At 35.4% G+C, this 23,570-nt stretch overlaps 1 protein-coding gene across 1 annotated transcript in view; it reads left to right on the top strand.

The window, feature by feature from the left end:
- Positions 1-23,570, top strand: part of LOC129078871 (desmocollin-3-like) — a 44,043-nt gene that overhangs the window by 9,486 nt on the left and 10,987 nt on the right. Inside the window, exons 2-12 of the mRNA XM_054583844.1 lie at positions 563-647; positions 2,240-2,439; positions 3,865-3,984; positions 8,815-8,970; positions 10,179-10,323; positions 13,145-13,311; positions 15,980-16,114; positions 16,485-16,670; positions 20,007-20,263; positions 20,376-20,518; positions 21,824-22,048. Coding sequence (XP_054439819.1) covers positions 563-647; positions 2,240-2,439; positions 3,865-3,984; positions 8,815-8,970; positions 10,179-10,323; positions 13,145-13,311; positions 15,980-16,114; positions 16,485-16,670; positions 20,007-20,263; positions 20,376-20,518; positions 21,824-22,048 — 1,819 coding nt within the window. The remainder of the gene's footprint in view (positions 1-562; positions 648-2,239; positions 2,440-3,864; positions 3,985-8,814; positions 8,971-10,178; positions 10,324-13,144; positions 13,312-15,979; positions 16,115-16,484; positions 16,671-20,006; positions 20,264-20,375; positions 20,519-21,823; positions 22,049-23,570) is intronic.

The raw sequence follows: 23,570 nt of genomic DNA, 5'->3' as shown, positions 1-23,570 counted from the left end.
GAAAGCAGTTCCCCCCGTAAGTGTGATGGTGGCTGGATTTTTGTACATGCCCTTTCTCATGATGAGCAACTTCCCTTCTGTTCATCATCTGTTGAGCATTTTTAATCATAAATGGATGTTGAATCTTGTCAGTTGTTTTTCATCTGTTGAGATGAACGTGTGATTTTATTCTTTATCTTACTTAAAAAAAAACAAACACTTTACTGAGGTAATATTTACATACACAAAGCTGTACATATTTAATGTGTTTGGAGATAAGTATATGAGGTTTGTCCAGAAAGCATCATCCATCCACGTAAAATGAAACGATGAGTTTGACGATACATATACTAGATATCTGTGAAGCCTCACTGCAGTCTGTGCCATAAGCATATCCGTTACCTCCAGAAGTTTCCTCCCATCCTCTTTATTTGTGATCATTTTAATTTTAAGTATACAATACATCATTGTTAACTATAATCACTATGCTGTACAAATCTCTAGAACTTTTTTATCTCCTATAACTAAAACTTTGTTCTTTATTCTGTATTGTATTCATGTGAATTTTTTTTTTTAATTCTAGGTCTTCAGTTTTGCTTGTGAAGCCTGCAAAAAGGTGATATTTAATACACCTTCTAAGCTAGAGGCAGACAAAATGGTTGGCAGAGGTGAGAAATTTCAAAACAGTGCTTTTAAAACAAAGTTTGGTTTACCTACATTGGAAAGAGAAGATTATTCAATCTTTGCATTTTGGAATTAGCCTGGTTATTTATAATTAGAGACAATTCAAAGTAATTTGAATATATGTTTCTGTCCTTTATAACTTCATTTAATTCTGTGGTTGATTTTAGTGCTAATGTTCTAAGCCATGTTTTTGTAGTTATTCGTGTTTTGAGGGTTTAAAAATTATGTAAAGAATTACATGTAGAGCCTAACACTCCATTGCTCTAGGGCTGTAGCACTGGAGAAATATAGGTAAGGAGCTGAGAGAGTCAGAGCAGGGTTTTAACAATGCAGTGGCTGCACTGAGAAACAGAAAGGTGAGCCACTCCTTTCAAAACGGAATTTAGTCATTTGTACACTGAGAAGTTAGGGAACCTCAAACTTTCTCAACAGCAGGAGGTTATGCCCAGCCAGACTTTACCTTTAGTGCAGGAAATATTGGAGGAAAGCATCTTCTTTTATAAAAAAGAGATATAGCTTGTCCTAGAGATACTAAATAATTTTTCAACAGTGTATGTACCATTTCTGGGTATAGTGTCTCATTTAATTTTATTAAACAAATTCACTGTTGTCTGTGAGGAGAAAGAAAAGAAAGGTTGTAAACAGAGGTTAAGGATATTCCTCTAGGGAAATAGACCGGAGGTTATCATTCTGCTAAAAATAGGAAGATGAGAGAAATAGGTCATTACTCCTAAAGATGTTTTCTTCTCTGCCACTAAACATTTCCACCTGTGACAGACTAGGATTAAAGTAAAAGCACTGTGTATGGATGACACGAATTCTTTGAGAGATTATTACTTAAGCATTCATTTATCAGTTTGGTTTCTCTTAAGATAGTTGAACAATGGAATGGATTTGATATTTTGATATAAGTATAAAGACACTTAAACTGATATTTGTATTTGCTTAGCTTTTATTAGAGGGCAGAATTCCCAGGGAGAGAAGACCCCATGTGGACTTTTGGTGGGGAGTTTTAAAAAACCAGGAACACAAAGAGAACTGAGCCCTGGGGGCGAAAGTGGGGTGGGGGTAGAGGGTTAGGTGAGAGCAGAACAGAAAAGTGCCCGTGGATCGATTTGGAAGATACTTGCCCTACTTGACTTTTCGTACCTCATACACTGCATCGCTGTTTGGGCTGAAGACAGGTGTATCTTAAAAGACTCAGACTATATTGTTGAGGAAACTTTTCTGTTTATTTACTCAGGTGTGTGTGGGGGTGTGTAGCTCAGCTTTGTCATGATTGCCACACACACAGCTCTTTTATTGGAAGATCATTTTTGCAAGCCTTTTGGAAGCATATAAAGTTTTAAAGCATCCTATTTAATACAAATGTATAATCAAGAATTATTTTTTATCTGAAAGAAAATTGTCTTTTTACAAAAATGCATGTAAAGAGACTGGTTAAGATATTTGGTAAATGCAATGTAATTGGTTTATTTCATTCCACTTCATGATTTTGAAGATGATTGTGTTAAGTTATTTTAACACTTTTTTTGCATGTATTTCTACTTTACAACATGGACATTTTTACTTGCAGTTAACTTGGAAGAGTGCCTCAGGTCTGCAGACCTTATCCAGTCAAGTGACCCTGATTTCAGAGTTCTAGGGGACGGGTCAGTATACACAGCCAGTGCGGTTGTGTTATCTGATGAGAAAAGGTCGTTCACCATCTGGCTTTCTGACACGAGGAAACAGATCCAGAAGGAGATTACTGTGCTCCTGGAACATCAGAAGAAGGTATTTAAAGTACATTGATATTTTCAGGCATGCTTTTATTTCTATTTAAATATTTTTAAAAAATATTGCCAAGAGGACCAAAGGATAAATAGGATTTTTTCCGTCCTTTACTCTTCTTTTTCCTTACCTTGTGTTTACGTTCCTTGCCCTACCTCCTGTCTGAGCTCAGGCTAAAACTGAGGTTTTGCTCTGTTAAATCTAAATGACACTTCCCCTCTGAAGGCTTCTTCTACCCCTAAAGTCTAAGTAATGGCTTTTGTGAGCCAATGGCAATTCGGTTACTCCTCTATTACAAGATTCAGATTTTTTTTTAAGTGTAAACAATTTATCTGTAGTTATCTATTTAAAGGCATGAATTAACCTCCTTTTTGCTTATAGCCTTAGTAATACCTGACTCATCCACAGTCAATAGGATGTATATTAAATGAATGTTAAGAGCAGTGGTTTCTAGTGAATGTGAGGTTGACTTCAAGAACCCACGGTGATTTTGATGTTAAAATAGATGGAAATCCTGAAGTACGTAGGAATAAGAGTATGTATAGCATGGTATGGATGGACCATCACACGGGATTATTCACAGCAGTTGTAGATTCTACATCATGAAGAATGCATTATGAAAGTAGTCACAGAAATGAATGATTTAGACTGGATCATGACTAATTGATGTTAACTGCATTAATTTAAATAACTGCTTAGCACTTTAATAAGTGTTTAATAAAATGTATTAATTAATTCTTAGGAAACAAAATGTCTTCTTTGCTATACCATGAAATGAAATGGAAATCACTTGTAAAGTCCCATAGAACTCTTCGCAATGATGAAAATGTTTGAAAATCTGCACTCTCTGATATGGCAGCCCAATATTAATGGCTACTGAGCAGCTGACATGTGGCTAGTATAACTGAAGGATGGAATTTTATATTTTATTTAATTCTAATTAATTTAAATTTAAATAGTCACATATTGCTAGGGCTACCATAGTGGACAGTGCAGATAGAGTGTTAAGGCAATGAAGAATGTGCATTTTTTTGCTTGGGTTTGCCTGAGAGTATGAGGTTTTAGCAGAAAAAAACAAGTAAGACCTGTTTCTAGCCTTTTCCAGAGAGGATGAGTTCTTTATCTCTGTTCAGGAAAGAACAAGGAGAACTAAGAGTAAGTACTACAATGATTTTCCTAACCTGAAAGTACGGTCAGTGTTAGAAAGGTAAGCGAAGGGAAATTCTCTAGTTTATGAAACCTTTACAATCTGAGTATGCTCTTTCTTACCCTTCTAATGAAAAAGACTTTTACCTGGTCTGTAGCTTCAGCATGAAATTCTTGAGACTGACCCTCCAGGGAGGCATGAGGTTTATGGGCTGTCCATTATCTTGCAACAAAGCAGGCTGTGATGTTTTTGTTTATCGAATCTCCTTTCTCGGCACGCAGGTACTGAGGAAAAGACAGGCTAAAGAAACTGTTCTCAGGCGGGCGAAGAGGAGGTGGGCACCGATTCCCTGTTCAATGCAAGAGAACTCCTTGGGCCCTTTCCCTTTGTTTCTTCAACAAGTAGGTTTTGCATTCCTTCTGATCGGGAGGGTTTTAATTCTAAAAGTATGTTTTATTCAATTTTGATAATTCTTTAAACATTTAAAAAAACAAAATTGGTTGATGATATTCATAAAGCATAATAAAAGGGAGTAATATAAGAAAATCACTAAAAAGCTAGTAATGAGAACTAGAAAACCACTCAAAGCTTATAATAAGATGAGAAAGACTCTGTAGCCATCCAATGATCTTTATTAGTGTATTCGTTCATTTAGCAGCTAGTTATTGAACACCTGCGATATCCTGTGAAAGACCCTGCTCTAGGTACTGACACTAGAAATAAATTTAGTCATGTCCCTCGCTCTCATGTAGTTTCTTAGCCAAGTGAGGGAGATAGAAAGAAGTAGGTCACTGAATTACAATGCTGAGTGGCCAATGCTATGTCAGAGATGGGTTGAGGTGGTGAGAAAATTCATGGGGTAAGCGTCAAGTTCTGAGATGCAATGGAGTAGAAAACGAGAAAAGATTTAGAGGAGGAGACATCCGAGCTAGGTGAGGGATGGGAAAGTGTTGTGCAGGTAATTAGTTGTGGGAGAAGAGGGAGGTGCAGACGTGAAGGTGAGCATGGCTCCTCAGAGGAGCTCTGGGTGGCCTAGTCTGGGAGCCCAGGTATGGCAGTGGTGGGGCGGGGAGGTGAGGCGGAAGGGGCAGGTTGGGGGTCAAATGGTAATGGCACATGTGTGTTCTGTTGGGAAGTTTAACTTTTTCCTAAACACAAGAAGTTCTTAAGCAAGGCAAGGTTTACTTTTTATAAAATCTTAATGGAATGAAAACAATGACTGAAGTAGGGCTATGGGTTTTCCATTTACATTTCTATTACTGTGTTTGCTGTTGTTTTGTATCAATTGTGTGACCTGTATGCTATTTATTTACATTTTTAACTATCCTTCTAGGGTCTCACATTTTTTACTCTATCCAGTGCTGGACCTTTGCTTCTCTTTGATTATTGTACTTTAAGCACTAATGAAGCATATTAAGAAATAATTTCTGATTACTAAAGTTATCCTGATAAGAGCATTGCAAAAACAGTCACCAGTTCTCAGTCTTCATTTCTTTGACATATGTATGCACATTTGACATAGCTGACCTCTATCTTCTCCTGAAAATATTTTCTTCAATTGGCTTCTAGGACACCATCCACCTGTCTTCCACTTAGTATATTTTGCAGGTTCTTCCCTGCTCTCCTTCCTACTCACCCTCATCCTCCTCCAGCCCAGTGTTGAAAATTTTTTTTATGTTTATTTATATGAATTCTTTTGGTGATCTCATCCAGTCTCATAGCTTTAAGTACTATTTATATATTGGAGACTTAGAACTTCATATGTCAAGCCCCAACTGCCTAATTGATACTCCCACTTGGAAATACTCAGACATTTCAAACTTAACATATGCAAATCAAATGTTTGAATTTTCTCTTAAAACCATTTTACCATCTCAATTAATACTGGCATTGGAATCTGTTGAGTAAGGTTTTAATTGTACAGATCATATGTCTCTCTTAAGTAATGAACAGATTGGGATTTGCTACACTGTATTAAACAGTTTAAAGAATTGTTGGGGAGACCAAAAAAAACAAACTTTAGGTTGAATTTTCAGGAATGGAATGAACCTCAAGCCATAGAATCCACCATCAAGGGACAAGCTACTTTCTCCATAATGGTGAAGCCACTAGTTCTAGAGCCAAAGTGCTACTGCCATGGTCAAAAATCACCAGAATAAAGAAGTTGTTTCACCAAGTGCAGCTCTAGAACAACTTCTTAACTGCTGCAGTCAGGAAGAAGGTTAATCCATACCCTTTTTTTTCAATATCCACAAACCATGTGAAAAAACTACTGGAACTTTTGCTGATGCAGGAAAGAGAGAAGACAAGACAAGACAAGACAAGACAAGACAATAATGCCAGCAAAAACAGCACAAATGAGACATCTACCTGACTTATGGATTCCAAATCTCATGCAAGCACATCCCATTGTCTGTATTTAAATCTAGAGCTCTGGTTTCAAGAGACTCTGGAAAATGGAAAGCTTTTGGTTTAATCTTTCTAACCACACTATGAGAAATCACAGTAGAAGGAGGAAAATAGATATTGAGCCCCAAATCAACATATCCATCTATTGTTTTCAGTTAATTTAAGCCCTGTATTATTATAGGATATTGGTATAACTGCATTTGATCAGGATCTCAAGTTCTAATGGCTTGAGCATGACAGAGATTTTTTCCTCTCATGTAAATATGTGATCTGGTAGAGAAAGTCATAATTTGAGTAAACACCAAGGACCCAGACTTTTCTAATTTTTAGCTTGGCCATCCCTGCACATTCAAGATGGTTCATCGCTGTGTCCAAATGAAAGAACATCCTCTTCCACCTTCTAGAGCACAGTCTGGATCTTGCACATATGACTTTTGTTCACACTTCATTGACCTGTCCTTTTTGTGTGGCCACATTTAATTGCAAGGGAGTCAGAGAAATGTCTTTACTTAGGGCTACCCTGTGTTGAGCCATAAATTATAATACTAACAAAGGTTTTTTTGAGAACAATTATTTTTTATTAAATTATTGGGGTGACATTGTTTAATAAAATTATAGGGGTTTCAGGTGTACAATTCTATAATACATCATCTGCACATTGTATTGTGTGTTCACCACCCAAGTCAAGTCTCCTGCCATTACCATTTATTCCATCTTTACCTTCTTCTATTTCCCCTGACCCCCTTTTTTCCCTCTGGTAATAACCATACTCTTGTCTACGTGAGTTTGTTCTTTTTTTGCTTAATCTCTTCATCTGTTTCACCCAGCTCCCAATCCCTCTCTGCTCTGACAGATGTCAGTCTGTTCTTTGTATATATGAGTATGTTTCTATTTTGTTTGTTAGTTTATTTTGTTCATTAGGTCCCACATATAAGTGAAATCTAATGAATGGAGATTGTCCTTCTATGATTGGCTTATTTCATTTAGCATAATATTCTCCTGGTTCATCCATGATGCAGAAGGTTAAGATTTTCTTCTTTTAGGAACACACCAAGACACATCGTAATTAAATTGCCAAGGATTAAAGATAAGGAGAGAATCTTAAAAGCAGGAAGAGAAAAGAGAGAGTTACCTATAAAGGCGTTCCCATAAGACTATCAGCTGATTTCTGAAAAGAAACCTTGCAGGCAAGAAGGGGCTGGCAAGAAGGATTCAAAGTCGTGAAAAGCAAGGACCTTCATCCACAATTATTCTCTCAAGCAAAGATACCATTTAGAATGGAAGGGCAGATAAAGTGCTTCCCAGATAAGGTCAAGTTAAAGGAATTTATCATCACCAAGCCCCTATAAAACGAAATGTTAAAGGGAACTATCTAAGAAAAAGAAAAAGATCAAAACTATAAATAGTAAAATGACAACAAACTGGCAACCATCAACAACTGAACCTAAAAAACAAAAACAAAAACAAACTAAGCAAACAACTAGAACTGTAACAGAATCATAGAAATGGAGATCACTTGGAGGGTTATTGGTGAGGAGGGGGAAGGAGGAGAATGGAGGAAAACGTACAGGGAATAAGAAGCATATTTGGTCATAACTGGTAGGTACAAAATAGACAGGGGGAGGCTAAGAACAGTATAGGAAATGGAGAAGCCAAAGAACTTATATATACAAGCCATGGCCAGGAACTAAGGCAGGGAATGTTGAGGGATGGGGATTCTAGGCAGAAGGGGATAAAGGGGAGAAAAAAATGGGACAACTGTAATAGCAAAATCAATAAAAAATACTTAAAAAAAGATTTTCTTTTTATGGCCAAGTAATATTCTAATGTGTAAACATACCACAGCTTTTTTATCCACTCACCTACTGAGTAGGCATTAAGGGAGTCTAGCATCCTCTGAGATAGTGTCAGTCTCAGCTTATGTCTTCGCACCACACATCCAACCCATTGGCAAATCCTGTTGACTGTATCTTCAAATTGTTAATATATTCAGAATCTAACCATTTGTCACCACCTCTGCTGCTACTATGCTAGTCTAACAAACTACCACTGTCCCCTGTAGTATTGCGATAACTTTCTAAATGGTCTTCCTGTTTCTTCCCTTTCCTATCCACCCAAGTCTAGTTTTAACAAAACGTCAAGTATTATCCTTTTAAAATACAAGTCAGATAATATTACTCCTGTCTAAATTGTCTCTTCATCTGACTCCAAGGAAAAGCCAGCATTCTGTGGAATCACTTAGCGGATGTGACCGCTATTATAGAATTCCTCTTCACCTCCTACTCCTTTCTCCCAGCTCTCTCACCCACAGTGGCCTTCTTGGTGCTCCTTGAACACTCCAAGCACAACCCTTCCCTGGTCCCTTTGTTCTTCCTGTTTCCTCCATCAAGAAGAGACTTTCCTTTTCATTTTCATAGTTAATTCCTTTACTTTTTGTCTGTTCCTCTCCAAAGGAACTTTCCAAGTAGCATTCCCTTCACCATATATGAGAGTCTCTTTTTGCCTTGCTCTTGCCAACAATGAGTATTACTGCTCTTTTCTATTTTTGCCAAATTACTAACTATAAAATTATGCTTATTGCTTTAATTAGATTTTTGGGGATTACTGTTTTAATTAAATTTGAGCAGTTTCAAAAAAAATATTTTCCCAAATGTTTGTTACTGGCTAGTGTGTTTATGAAGTGACCTGTGATTATTTTATTAAACTTGTCTTTTAAAAATAAAAATATGAGCACACATTTTTAAAAATTAGCATTGTAATAGAATTTAATTTTAATTTTTTTACATATTTTACATATTTTGTATATATTTTTTTCCTTTTAGGTTCAGTCTGATGCAGCACAGAACTATACCATCTTCTATTCAATAAGTGGACGTGGAGTTGACCAAGAACCTTTAAATTTGTTTTTCATAGAAAAAAACACTGGAAATCTGTTTTGTACTGGGCCTGTGGATCGTGAAGAATATGATGTTTTTGATGTAGGAGTTTCATTGATATTTATGACTTTAAGTGATTAAACCATGTTTCTTCTGATATTCCATCTACTCTTTCTTGTCTGTACCCTCTTCTTAGACAGTATCTTAAAGTTAAAGAAAATAAATTATGCAATATTTTTGAATACTTGTTATCTTAACTTCTGTTGCCTGAAATGAAGCAAAGAGCTTTAATTGTATTTGAATGTAAATTCCAGTAAGTTTCCAGGAGTTGTTTTTGCTTATAAGATACCCTCACTCTCTCTGGTCAGGGTGCGGTCTCCTCTCTCCAGGACATGGCCACAGTCTTCCTTCGTCTGCTCTTTTGTTTGCCCTCCTTCCACTTGTATGATCTCTCATCATGTCTTAGAACTAGATTAGGAAACAAAAGTGGGAGTCCAAATCCAAACAAGGGTTAATAAGCCAGCATTCTGATATAGATGAACTTACAGCCACGGGGAGTGACGCAGACGACTTTTAGTGTAATATGGTAAATGCTGTGGGGTCATGTGGTCATCCCTGTGGCACAGGGACAATGATTTCCCCTAAGAAAAAGGAATTCTCTTTCTAGAAGAAGAAAGAGATCTGAGTAAACTAATGTGACTGATGTCCACCACATGATATTTCTTAATTTTTGGTTGGAAAATTACCAGCCCAGTGTTACAATCATATGTTGAATGGAAATATATTCTTTTCAGCATTACAGGGCCTTTAATTACTTAGCAATGCAAAAATTGATACATGGATTTTGTTAGAAAAACTCTTAAAATATGTGATCTATGAAGTAAAACAATAAAAGTACTTGATAGTTTCCAGTTTGGAAATCACAGCTTTATTTTAGATGATATAATGGGGATTTTCCCCATTGCAGTGAGTTTGTTTTCTCCAACACAATTTTCTGATTATGGAGAGAATAGGACTCTAATCCTAGTATGTATATTAATTTCTCAGTCTAATCTACAGAGTTATCCATGATTTCACTGTATTCTGAAGCTTTATTTGAAGTATAGACATTTGTACCAGATACTGGATGCTCTTTACTGTACTTAAAGTGTTCCTCCATTTGGTGCTTCAATGATTAAAAAAGCACTGAATAGAAATTAAGTGGTTTATTATTAAAAGATTTGTAGGGAAGGTAGTATAAAGCATAGTATTCTCTCTTGCTAGAATCTTATATCAATGGGCTACTGAACTTGCTTTTTCCTGTGTTTCAGTTGATTGCCTATGCGACAACTGCAGATGGCTATTCAGCAGACTTGCCTCTTCCATTGCCCATCAGAGTGGAAGATGAGAATGACAACCACCCTATTTTCACAGAACAAATTTATAATTTTGAAGTTCCAGAAAGTAGTAGACTTGGTAAGACAAGATATTTTTAAACTATTTTTGTGCACATTTTCTTTGGCTCATTTGTATATTTTTTAAACAAAATCTATGTTCATTTCCTTTGCTCTTATTTTCCTTGGTGTGTATCTTTTTTTAAACTATTATTAAAATCTACTTAAAAGTGTTCTTTACATATTAAAGGTATTAACTTGTCACATTGCAAGTATTTTCTCAGTGTATTGTTGCTTTTCAATTTTATTAAAGCTCCTTTTTGTGGTAGAGAAGTTCAGGTCTTTCATTTAGTTAAATCTCTCCATGGTAGACTTAGAACGGTGTTTTCCTTTTAGACTTGAATGTAAGACAATTTTTAAGAGTAAAATGGATTATGTTAAATATGTTTGTGCACATTTTTGAGGTACTGAGTATTTTATATTCAAGGCTGATCATCCTGAGATGATATTGGACCAGTATGTATTTACAGAATATATTTAATCCTACCGAATACAAACAATGTGTAACTTAGAGGGTATTATAATAGTTTGTGGTGTTGTCAATAATGATAACAAGCATACTTGTAAAGGCAGATGGCAGTTATTTAAGCTTTGTACCATATTTGGTTTATATACTCTATTTCATGTTATCATTATGTGGGTTTATCAGTATTCTCACCTCCAAGCAAAGGACATGCAGGGAAGAATGTACAATAGAACTAAAATCAAAATAGATTTTTTATTAGGTTTTATTTAGGGAGGTGTTGAATGACATACACTAATGATACAATTTTTTTAAAGCTCATTTCTATTTCTTCTCTTAAAACTACTACTTCCAATTGAGAATGAATGCTGTAATAACATTAGAGGAACTTATATATTCTCCATTCTAAACACATGTTCTCACATGTGGAAAACCAAAGTGTTTCAGTTTAGTTGGCTTTTTAATGTGGCATTCATGATGTCTTCCGAGGCTTGTAATATGGAGAATAGCCACTCACAATAAAGTTGAAAGGACGTGGACTCAGTCATAAAGGATGCCTTTGCAAACTAGCCCATTAAGGTTTCTGCTACTTACTTAGATCTTCATTGAATGATTATGCTTGCTTATCCCTTCATTTTTTACTTTGATAATTGATGTCCTAGATGCAGACCTCTTTAATACTCACATTGTACAATTACACAAATAAAGATCATTGGTTTGGAGCTCAGGAAACCTAGGTTTTGATTTGGGATCTATTATTAACTCATTGTGGGAATTCATGGAAGTCCCTTTGAGTTCTCTGACCTGTAAAATGAGTTAGTTATTCTCAATACATTAGATGACCTATAATATTTTTAGCTTCACAAGTCTGTGACTTTGTTACTTTTTTTTTTCAAAGAGAGATGACTGGTTTCAGACTCTGTTGAAGATTTTATTCTTGTCGGAAGTAACAGAAGTCAAAGATAAACAGTCCGATGCCCAGATTAGCCCAGGGTATTTTAAGCATCTCATACCAGTAGGTTCAGACCAATTAAGGCTGTGATGCTCTGAACTAACAGGTGCTCATAAGTTTGCCTTCAGCCAAACACAGATGGTTTGGACAAAGGGTGCTCAGTTAATATTGACAAATAACACTCATGGAAAGGAATTTTCAAGATTTTAGGAAGATTTGTATGATAAATAAAGCAGCTCTATATCCAGGGAACTAAAATAGTGTTTATATCTTCCTGACTATCAGTACAGTTACAGGAAGAAAATGTTATGTCTTACAAAGATCATAAACTTTTTCTGTGAAAAGATAGATGAATAACACTTATTTTCTTATGGTAAAAAGATTATTAGTTCATGTCTTCATATTGATCCACTGCAGAAATCTTGTCATTAGTTGTAAACATGTAATTTGACATTCTCTACTATATAAAATGTAAATAAATATATAAAATAAAATATATAAAAAATTTAGAAATACACTGTATATGTCTATGTACACACCTATACACACATGTATAAACTTTAAGGATGTTTTATAGTAAGAAAATTATTTAAAACTAATATGTCCTCATGTTAAAAGATTTACTTGGCTTTTTTCCTTCAAATACTATACTTCAATGAGTATATATGTGTAGTTGTATGTATAGGTGTGTTGTTCCTCAGGCGGGCTTTACATACAGCGTTATAGGCGCAATGGATCTACTGATTGCATTTGCATTGGAACACTATCCTTATAGTATAAATATACCACCTGTATGTATTTTTTGATACCTGAAATCCTTTACCAGGGCAATATTCCTACATTCTATACAGGTGACACATTCTCCCCAAATGGTAAATATAATGAAATCCCTTCCAGAGGATTAAGCAGGCCTGAGGGCGGTGGTGTGTGAATACTAAGCTGGCAGAAAAGAATGAGACAAATCAGACTGCCAAAAAATGAAGACATTATAGAAAGGAGACTGGGTTGTGACATTTCAACTTGACCACCTATACAAATATATCTTAAATCACTCTTGATTTAATTACTAATCAGAAGTTTAATTAAAACATCTGATTTACTCAGGAGCCATGGTTTATCTATCCAACTAGGTTTGTGATTGCAATATGCGGAAATGTGTTGAAAATATTTTTGAATGCCTATTAGATATGATTTTAGCAATTTACCATTAAACATTTTGCACTGTGGGTGAAGTAAAAGTATACTTTGATTCTCAGCATCCAACTGTTTTGTGTTACAAATCTGAAGTCATCTTCATCAATATTATGTCAAAATGGAATACCTCTGGTAAGAAATACATTTTAAATACATAAAAAGTATAGATACTCCTAAATATGTGTAACAATTCTGGATAATTTAACACTTTTTTTTTTTTTCCAAAACATGTAGGCACTACAGTGGGAGTGGTTTGTGCCACGGACAGAGATGAGCCAGACACGATGCATACGCGCCTGAAGTACAGCATTTTGGAGCAGATACCAAGAGCACCTGGGCTCTTTTCCGTACATCCCACCACAGGCGCAATCACCATAGTCTCTCAGTATTTGGACAGAGAGGTAGCCTTCACACTCTCCAGAGTACCTTTTTACTGGGGGTTGCGGCCTTGTCTTTTTCCCACTTACTGTACCTTGCTATTTATTTTATTTTACTTAGGCATAAGGAAATAAGAATTACTGGCCATGTTGCCTGGTTTTTATATTACTTCTGTTTTTTTTTTAATGTAAGAGAAGTCATAAGAAATAGAAATACAGATTCATTGGCATTTAGGTGTGGGAACAAAAGATATTTCTTAAGAAAGTTATTATGATTAAATATAATTTTTTTCTTGTGTGTGTGTTTGGTTGGTGCTAGCTTAGTAAAGGATTTAATTCTCACAAAAGACAATTTGTTTTGTTTGTTGATGAATATAAATCATACCTTGATCCCTATTCAGTTATTTTATATGTGTGCTTTTTATCTGGAACAGATTTGTTCAAGTAAGGTTTATGAATTTATAATTGAAAATCTGTGACACTATTTAGTTGTTAGTAATAGCATATGTGATAGTAATAGTATGTATGCTATTACTATCATATGCTATGTATAGTGTATACATAGTGTTTTATATTCAAATTCTTTGTGCATAATTTTATTTGATTTTTAAAATTTCTTTGACTAGATAGGTGTTGTAGCCAATCTATAAGAAGAAATATGATAGTCAGAAGGATTGACTGACTTGATTTTGTTAGCCTAATTTAACTGTGAGTCAGTATTATTGACTGAGGCAGATTAATCAATTTCATATGCACAAAATTGCTTTCTATGGACAATGAGGTGGAGAGTGAATGTGGGAGCCAGGGGTGGGGGGGTTGGGCAGGGCAGGGGAGAGCAACAGGGAAAAATGTGGGGCAACCATAATTGAACAACAATAAAAAATAAATAAAATGCTTTGCTAGAACACTTAAGTGCTTCCTACTAGAATAACATAAATGGAATGACCGTATGATTCGGAGAGATTAAAAAAGAAATCAGTGGGATTTGATGCAATAGAAAAAGAGGGAGAGAAAGTAAGAACGTATAAAAAGGAATCAAAAGAAGTACAGAGGTTTTATTATTTTGGGGTTTATTTTTTGTGCATTTGTGCAGGCAGGACATTTTATGTGATAAAGTACATAAGATAATAATAAAAGGGAAAGTTTGAAGGGGACAATATGAATGTGTTTTTTTATCTGTGTAATATGTAGAAATGATGTGGTAATCAAGTGATAACAAGGATTTTTCCTCATTTTTTAAAGATAGAAAAGATAATTTAAGGTTTTACTAAAGATACAGCTTTGAGGGGGTCAAACCCAGGTCTGCTTATCTAATAAAAAAAATCTAATAGGATTTTCGTGGAGAATAATACAGGAAGTCAAGAAGTGAACAAGAGAGGTAAAGAAACAGTGCATGTAGAGGAAGGAAAAATAGGCGATTAAAATCCTGGAGCCTCTGAGTGGAACATTTTAGGGTAGGAACATTGTTTTCCAGTGTGGAAAGGAGATAGGTAAAATGAAGCCTGTGGGTGAGATAGAGGGAAACAGAAAATGAAGAAAAATTAAACAATATAAGGAATGGCTAAAGAATAGTGAGATAGAAAGGAAAGGCAACAGAGATGACTGTCATAAACTAATGGTTCCTTTTCATCATCAACACACTATCTGCAAAACTCCATTCCCAGAAGTCAACAGAGATTCCCTAATCGTCAAATCCAAGTTACTTTAAGTCCCTGTCTATTGTCAGTTACTGAAACTCTCTCATTTCTTGGATTTCTTGTTTTCCTCTTGCTTTTTTGATCCTTTGTTTTTGGTATCTTTTGCTTAGTCTTCTTATTCTCCCTTTATATTCTCAGCTGTTGAAATACTATTATCTTATATCCTCAGCTCTTCTCATCCTTTAACATCTTCTAGATATCTGATTCCTGCCGTAATTTCAACCACCATCTATTAATACATGATTCCCAGATTGGTATTTCTGGCTATGATCTCTTCCATAAGTATGGACCAGATACCAAGGTGGCTTCTGGACCTTTCTCCTTAGATTTTCCATAGGCAGGTAAAATTCAATATATACCAAACATAACTCAGTGTTTTTGTCCATCCTTGTCAACTTGCTAGTGTTCACTTCCTCAGAGAACTCTCTTCTGAATTTCCTGTATTGCTTGGTGATACCACTGTTTGCCTTTCTATCCAAGTAGGACACCTGAGCATCATTCTCAACGTTTCTTTCTCTCTTCATTTGTATGTGGCATTCTGACTCCCACCTGAACTTCCTTGTCACCATTGTTCTCTGTCCTCATTGCTACTGCCTCGGATTTGGACCACCTGTGTTAAAGTGTTTTAGGAGCTCTTTAATTGGCTTCTTTGACTTCTAGCTCAGCTTACTTCAAATTCTTCTCAACTTTCTTTAAAGATATTCTTTCTAAAACTCAAATTTTCTTAATTTGTGCTTTCCCCCTATGATTTCAGGAAAATCTTTTCTTATTACCTGCCATTTAAAACATAAGTCTAAATTCTTAGTATGGCTCCTTATAATGTAATCTCTGCCTATCTTTTCAGCTTTATCCCTGTCTACCAAATTCTTAGAGTATATGCAAATATGAAGATAAAAGCATGGATACACACTAACAGAAGAGTGTACAATTAAAATTTCATTTATAAATATAAACAAAGATGTCCAAAACTAATTAAATATTTGCTTTATTTTAAGGTTGTAGACAAATACAAATTGATACTTAAAGTACAAGACATGGATGGTCAATTTTTTGGATTGATGACTACATCGACTTGTCTTATAACAGTAGCAGATTCAAATGACAATGCACCTGTTTTCTTGCAAAATGTCGTAAGTAGATAATCCCAAAATCTATTTTTGTTTATTGTCATTTGTTATTTAATCTGAATTAATAAATATCATATTTCAGAGTAAATGTATTTTGAATAAATTAAATAGTAAATATATGTCTGTTTTATCTGTTCATAGTAGTATTTACATTTCTGACCGCTTGTTAAAGGCCAGTAACAGTCTTCATCTGTAATGAAATTATTTCATTTAAACGATGTCTTCGTGAAATAATACTATTTGAGATTCATGGTTTAAAATAAGCTCGGCAAAAATGCTAAGAACAAGTAATTTTGGAGTAGACGAAACATTTTGCTTTCTTTGTAAAAACGTTCTTTACAAATAAGTTTGTAATGAGTTCTTTCTGTTCCAGTATACAGTAACAGTAGAGGAAAATACATACAATGTGGAACTCCTACGGCTCCCTGTAGAAGATAAGGATGTAGTTAACAGTGCCAACTGGAGAGCCAATTTTACCATCTTAAAGGGCAATGAAAATGCACATTTCAAAATCAGTACAGATGAAAAAACTAATGAAGGCGTTCTGTGTATTGTAAAGGTACGGTAATAATGAATAGTTGACAACTTAGAAAGTTAACAAATTTTAATAAGATAATGGTTTAACCAACTAAGTAGTTTCAATTCATACAAGTCATACAATTCTGTACAAGTTAGAAGAGACCAGTCTCCTTAGTCCTACTGTTCCCGTCTAACGCCTGCCTTTCTTCTCTAGTTTATTTGCTAGTTATTAGTCACCTAACTCATGCTTGAACATTCCCAATTACAAGAATCTCCATGTCTTGATTGGCAGTTTATTCTAATTTAGAGAGCTCTGATTCTCAGAAGTCCTTACTTCTGCTGTGCCTAAATTATTTTCCTTATATCCTGTCTTTGATCCATGTTTTATTGCAAATATTATACAGAGAAGGTATAATTCTTTTGAAAAGCTGTTATGTCCACTTGAGATTCACCTTCTTTAGAATAAATATTCCCACTTCATTTCAACTATTCCTTACATGATATAAGTTAGCCTTTGTATTATCTGTAAAAAAAATACTTCTTTCTGCCTCCCTAGTAGCTATTAAATATAATAATGAAAAGGAAAGCACTTGGTAAACTATAGGATATTACTATATTTTTAAAAGTATTAATGTGTCCTTGGTACTACTATTTATAATTTTCCACAAAAAATAGGTTTCTTCTTTAAAAAAGATAACTTTTCTGGGACCATAGAGCCTGAGCTGATACCGTCTTTAGCTGAGTCTTAGATAAGTTTTCTATCTCAGGGTTTGTTTTTATTTCAGAAGCAGCAGCAGCAGCAGCGGCGCCCATGGTCTGAGTGAGGAAGCTGTTGTTCTTGCTCATTCTCAGTATAGAGGGTCCTCAGCTCCACAATAATACACTTAATTTCCTAGGGAATTGTTACCATCTCCGTGAGGCTATAAGATCTTTTTGAACAATTTATTTTGATTGATGAAACAAAAAGTCACTTTATGATGGAAGATAATTCATGTTTTTTAAAAAATTAATCATTGATTTCATGCCAGCGGATTTCTAATCTTGCAGAGTTTTAAGTCACATATACACTATCCAGTTAAATACTTGGAAAAATACATAAAAAGTTTTAAGGCTTTATTTAGCAATTGGCTCTGGATCCATTCTCTATACCTCTTTCAGTGCAACAGCTGTTTCCTAAATTTCCATCCGTTGCTCATTGTCGGTAGATACTCCAACTCTCTGCATGATCATGCCAACTCGTGTAATTTGTGTTCATTAGCAACAAATAGATACTAGTTTGTTTTTATTTTTGACTTTCCAGTTTCTGGGATAGTCATAAAAAATCAAAAAACATTTCATGTGCATTTGTGGATTCTAAGGTTCAGAAATTCTCTTGTTAGGATCTCAACCTAATAATACCTAGGTGTGGGAAAAGGGTGAAAACAAAAATTTTACTTATCAGTTTTGATTTTATTCCATGTTTAGCCAAGGGATTGTTTTGATAAGCAGAAACAATCAGAGAAAAAGTGTTACAACCTCTCCATCCAGTGCAAAAGACTGTTTTACGGATTTTGCTTGATTTATGGTCTGAAAAGCAATTATAATCAAATGATTAAAAAAAATTTTTTTGGAGGTTAGTAGACCAATTAAACAGAGCAGAAAAGCAGGAGCATTGTAGTGTGGTGGTTAAGGAAATGAGCGCAAACCAGACTCAAGCACAGAGGGGAATCTTTTAACAGTGGGAAAATCAGTTTATCTCCTCTTCTCCACTTTCCTGCTCTGAAAAACAGGGATGGTGATAATGTTAGCACCATCAAGCATATCATATTTCTCTTACTCAACTTGTTTTACTGGGTGAGTTTCTTGGGATACATTACAGATACTGCCAAAGTATAATTCTCAAATTGTGAAAACACAGTTTTCATAAAGATAGATAGTGAGCATGGGTAAAAGTTCTACTTAACTCATTAATGAAGGAACCAGCAAGAAGACAAAGCAGATTCCTAAGAAGAAATGAGAACATGGGTGGGTTTTTATAAAAGAAAAAGCTTGGATAAAATTGCTCACTTTTTGTAATAGTTTTTATTTTTATTGTATTCTTTTCCATTACCATCTATCCCCCTTATACTCATCTTCCACCTGTTCCCACCCGCTCCCCACCGTAATCACCCCACTGTTGTCTGTGTCCATGAGTTCTTTTTCTCCTTTTTCTTTCAGTCCCTCTGTCCACCAACCTGTCAGCCTGTTCTCTGTCTTTGAATGTCTCTGTTTCACTTATTAGGTCAGTTTGTTCCTCATATTTCATATATGAGTAAATCATGTGGTGTTTGTCTTTCTCTGACTGGCTCGTTTGACTTAGCATAGTGTTCTCCAGGTCTATCTGTGCTGTTGCAAAGGGTAAAGTGTTCTTTTCTTTGTATGGCCAAGTTGTGTTCCACTGTGTAAATGTCCCATAGCTGACACTTGGGCTACTTCTGAATCTTGGTCATTGTAAATAGTGCTACAAGAGTATAGGGATGCATATATTCTTTCACATTAGTGTTTCAAAAACAAACAAACCAATTAAAAAATTGTCAAAAGACCTGAATAGACACGTCTCCAAAGAGGGCATACAGATGGCCAATAGACATCTGAAAAGATGCCCAATATCTCTAATCACCACAGAAAGGCAAATTAAAACCACAGTGACATATCACTTCATACCTGTCAGAATGCGGTCATCAATATATCAACAAACAACAAGTGTTGAGGAGGATGGGCAGAAAAAGGAACCCTCATTCACTGATGGTGGGAATGCAGATTGGTGCAGCTACTGTGGAAAGCAGTATGCAGATACCTGAAAAAGGATTGCTCAGTTGTATGCCTGGTAGGGCAATTAGAACATGCATTGGGGATATATTTTCTATCAGAGAGAAAATAAAATCATTGCACATTTTCAGTTTTGTTTATGTTGACATCTAATTTTATAAGAACTGTAAAATATCTGGGCCCTAGTCAATAGTAAATAGAAAGTCAAAACAAAATTTCTTCCGCCTAGAGTCAGATGACCTTTGAACTGGTCTGTCGGTGCACTAAAGCCGCACCATAGAACGCTGTCATCTTTTTGTATTATCTCCAGTTTCAGAATAATTTTTCTCAGTAAGAATGAAGCAAAAAAGTATTTAAAGAATTGCATTTTCATAACTCTAAAAACCACCTGCAGAAACTTTTGGACCACTCTGGCTAAAGACTCGGTGACTAATCACCTCTCTCTTTAGTGAAGGATAAAGTCAATGTTGACTAAATGGGACTGTGGAATGTATACAGCACTGGTCATATTGACAAAAGTTCACATGCTCTTTGAAGTATCAAATGTGTTTTACACTCATACTGAAATGCATGTATTTCTTTTTTAAAGCCCCTGAATTATGAAGAAACCCAGAAAGTTGTCCTGGAAATTGGAGTAGGCAATGAAGCTCCTTTTACTAGAGATGCTGCAGTCAGGACAACGACGAACAGAGCTTTGGTTACAGTTCATGTGAAGGACCAGGATGAAGGGCCCGAATGCAGCCCTGCGGCCCAACATGTGCGGATTAAAGAAAATTCAGCAAAGGGGACCAGTGTCAATGGCTATAGGGCATATGACCCCGAAACTAAAAGTAGCAGCGGTTTAAGGTACAACAAAATCTATAACCATTCACTGCTAATGTATTTGAAACAATTGTGGCAGTAACTTACTTCAATACATTTTATATTGCTGAAGGGTATTTTTATTTTTTATTAACAGGTACAAAAAGTTGCATGATCCTGAAGAGTGGATCACCATTGATGAAAGGTCAGGGTCGATCAGAACTTTAAAAATTCTGGACAGGGAGGCCGCAACTCCCAGAAATGCCTTGTATAATGTTACAGTCATGGCAATAGACCAAGGTAAACAAAGAAAGTTTTAATCTAGTGTTTCCTAAAGTGATTGGAGAATAATGCAACTGTTCTTGTGCAGAATTATTTTTGTGATAAGTATATGGGATTCTTAGAAATTAAAAACTCTGTTCCTATTTCTCTGAATCATCTAACAAAGTGAAACTACTTGGAAACAAGAAACCATGTCTTATTTATCTTTATATTCCCAGCACGGCAGACCTTAAAAATGCCTACAGACTCTTATGTTAGAGAACAAAGATGAAACTGAACCCTAAGGGGACATGGTCTCACCAGGCTCTTTATGTCACTTTAAGTTGATCATTTAAATCATTCTGCCAACTATTAGATCAAAATAATTGTTTCCTTGAATTCTATTGCTTGAAGTAACCCAGAGCTTCTGAGCCCTGGTTTTATATTAAAATAATTTGTGATACTTTAAGAAGGGTAGGGGCACTATGTGAGACCAACTGAATTAGAATACCTGGATGGGGAGCTAGCTTGGAGAGAGATATATATTTCCATAATATATGATATTATATAATATAGATATTATATAATACAGATACTATATAATATAGATATTATATATCTCTCTCCAAGCTAGCACCCCATCCAGGTATTCTTTTATATATATAAAATATATATCCTAATATATAATATATATTATGTATTCTAATATATATTCTTAATATATAGAGAGAGACAGAGAGAGAGAGATTTTGTTTATTTTTAGAGAGAAGAGAAGAGAGGGAGGAATAGAGGGAGAGAAACATCAATGTAGAGGAGACACATCTATCAGCTACCTCTCACACACCCACAACCAGGGACATGGCATATAACCCAAGCATGTGCCCTGACTGGGAATGGCACCTGCAACCTTTTGGTTTGTGGGATGATGCCCAACCCGCTGACCCACACCAGTCAGGGGTGGACATTATATTTTTAAAGTAAATATCCCTAGGTGGTTTGGATGTGTACTGGAATTTGAATAATTTGTCTGTAGTCATGCTCCTGTTCATTAACATCTGTACCAGAAGGAACCCAAGACACAGAGTTTGAAATTCATTTATTTTTTCTGTTTGGTAATTATGTTGGTAAAAAGTTTATTGGAATCTGTATTTGATATTGTCAACAACAATACTCATTTTAGATGATCTGTAAGTTTCATCTAAACATCTATGTTCTTATTTACCGTTCTTCTATAATGGAGTATATTAAAAAAATATAGCATATTTAAAATCTAGCTGATCTTTTTTCTTTAGAAACTATAAAAGAGTTTACAAACTACCTGAGTTTTTTTCCCTTTCTTCATAGATGGTAGATCATGTACTGGAACACTTGTACTTAACATTGAAGATGTAAATGATAATGCACCAGCAATACTTCAAGATTATGTAGTAATCTGCAAACCAAAGATGGGGTATGGTGACATTTCAGCTTTTGATCTTGATGAGCCTATCCATGGTGCTCCATTTGAGTTCAGCTTGGCAAACCCTTCTCCAGAAATCAGCAGAATGTGGACCCTCTCCAGAGTTAATGGTATCCAATAAAAAATAATGTATATGCTCTGAAATAATAGATTTACTTGTTTACTCACATGAAGCATGTAAAATTGATTCTTATTAACATATTTGAGAAGCCTAACAAAAATTTACGTTAAAATATTGGGCAACTTATCATGAGTTTTTTTTTTTTTTTTTTTTTTTTGGCTATTTATAAAGTAACTCTAGCAAGGTAAAGAGAGAATGAAAGATAGGCAGTTTAAATTTGATTGTAAGCCAATTGTGGAACTGAGGAATCTGGGAGTATGGGACAAGCACTCTCTGATATTTTGGAAGGAAGTGTGGGATATGGACAGAGGTCTGGCACTGAGCCTTCCGGATGGTCCCAGTGATAGTGGTTTCTGGGGAGAGGAGGAGTCTATGTCAGCCATGGTGCACGGCTTGTTACTATGTCATGTTCTTTCATGCAGTTAGACTTTTTTATGCTTTTCCTTCTACCTAGAATACATCCCTTTTTATTTCTTAGCTTGATATTAGTTCATAATGTTTATGGGTCACTTATTATCTTCTAGGCAGTATTCCAGACCGTGTGTGCGTGTGTGTGTGTGTGTATTCCAGAGATTATATATGGATACATATATATAACCCAGAGATTATATATACACACACTTAAGTGTATATATGAATATGTGTGTGTATATCTATATAGAGATTAACAAGGCAGACATGACTCCAGTGTAGATGCTCATGTCAAAGAAAACTTTCTTGAAGTACGAGGAACACTGTGATGTCTTACTACCTTTATTATAGTGCTTTTCATGCTGTGTTATCATCTGTTTACATTATTCCTCCAATATATACATGAGTTTCTCAAGATATTTGTAATCTATTTTTGTATTTCCAGTACCTAGCCCAGTGCTAGGAGATGCTAGCTGCTTAATAAATGTTTGCTAAATCAATGATTCATTGATATATATGCATAAAAGAAGGAAAATACTTGGGTTATAAGGCAGTCAGTGTTTTTAGAATTTAGAGCAGTTTAGTAGGAACGCTGTGAGAATGGGTGGAGGGAAAGATGGGATCTGGTGGTGATGAGCCTTCTGTACTGGCCCAAGGAGAGGGGCCTTTGTACACTAGGTAACAAAAGGTGTGCGTTGGGAGTGTGCAAGTAAGGCAATGCTGAATCCAGATTTATGTCTTAAAAATGACATTGGACACAATTAGGAGGACAATTTGAAGATTACAAACTTGAGTGACAAAGAAAATCAGAGGCTGATGCAGTCCAATGAATAAATGAGACATGGCAATGGCTCAGTTTGTGGTCTTGAGGGAGCAGAGGGCTTTGAAGGATCTTACCTTAGACTCAGTATATTCTGAAGGGTCAAAATAAACCCAAATAGCAATTCCCATTCTCTGGAAAGCTTCAGATATGAGGGGCAGCCCAAAATCTTTGAAGTTCTTACAATTATAACAGTGCATTTTAAGTACAACTTAGAAATTACAGATGATTCCTGGATGTGCATTTTGCTACTTTGTCATTCCACTTAGTGCAAGAGCTC

This window comes from Pteronotus mesoamericanus, unplaced genomic scaffold (genome assembly GCF_021234165.1).
Source record: "Pteronotus mesoamericanus isolate MK-2021 breed Mesoamerican mustached bat unplaced genomic scaffold, CSHL_Meso_final contig_74, whole genome shotgun sequence".
NCBI classification, from domain to species: domain Eukaryota; kingdom Metazoa; phylum Chordata; class Mammalia; order Chiroptera; family Mormoopidae; genus Pteronotus; species Pteronotus mesoamericanus.
The sequence above is the reverse complement of the archived record's forward strand: the minus strand, read 5'-3'. Positions and strand labels throughout refer to the sequence as shown.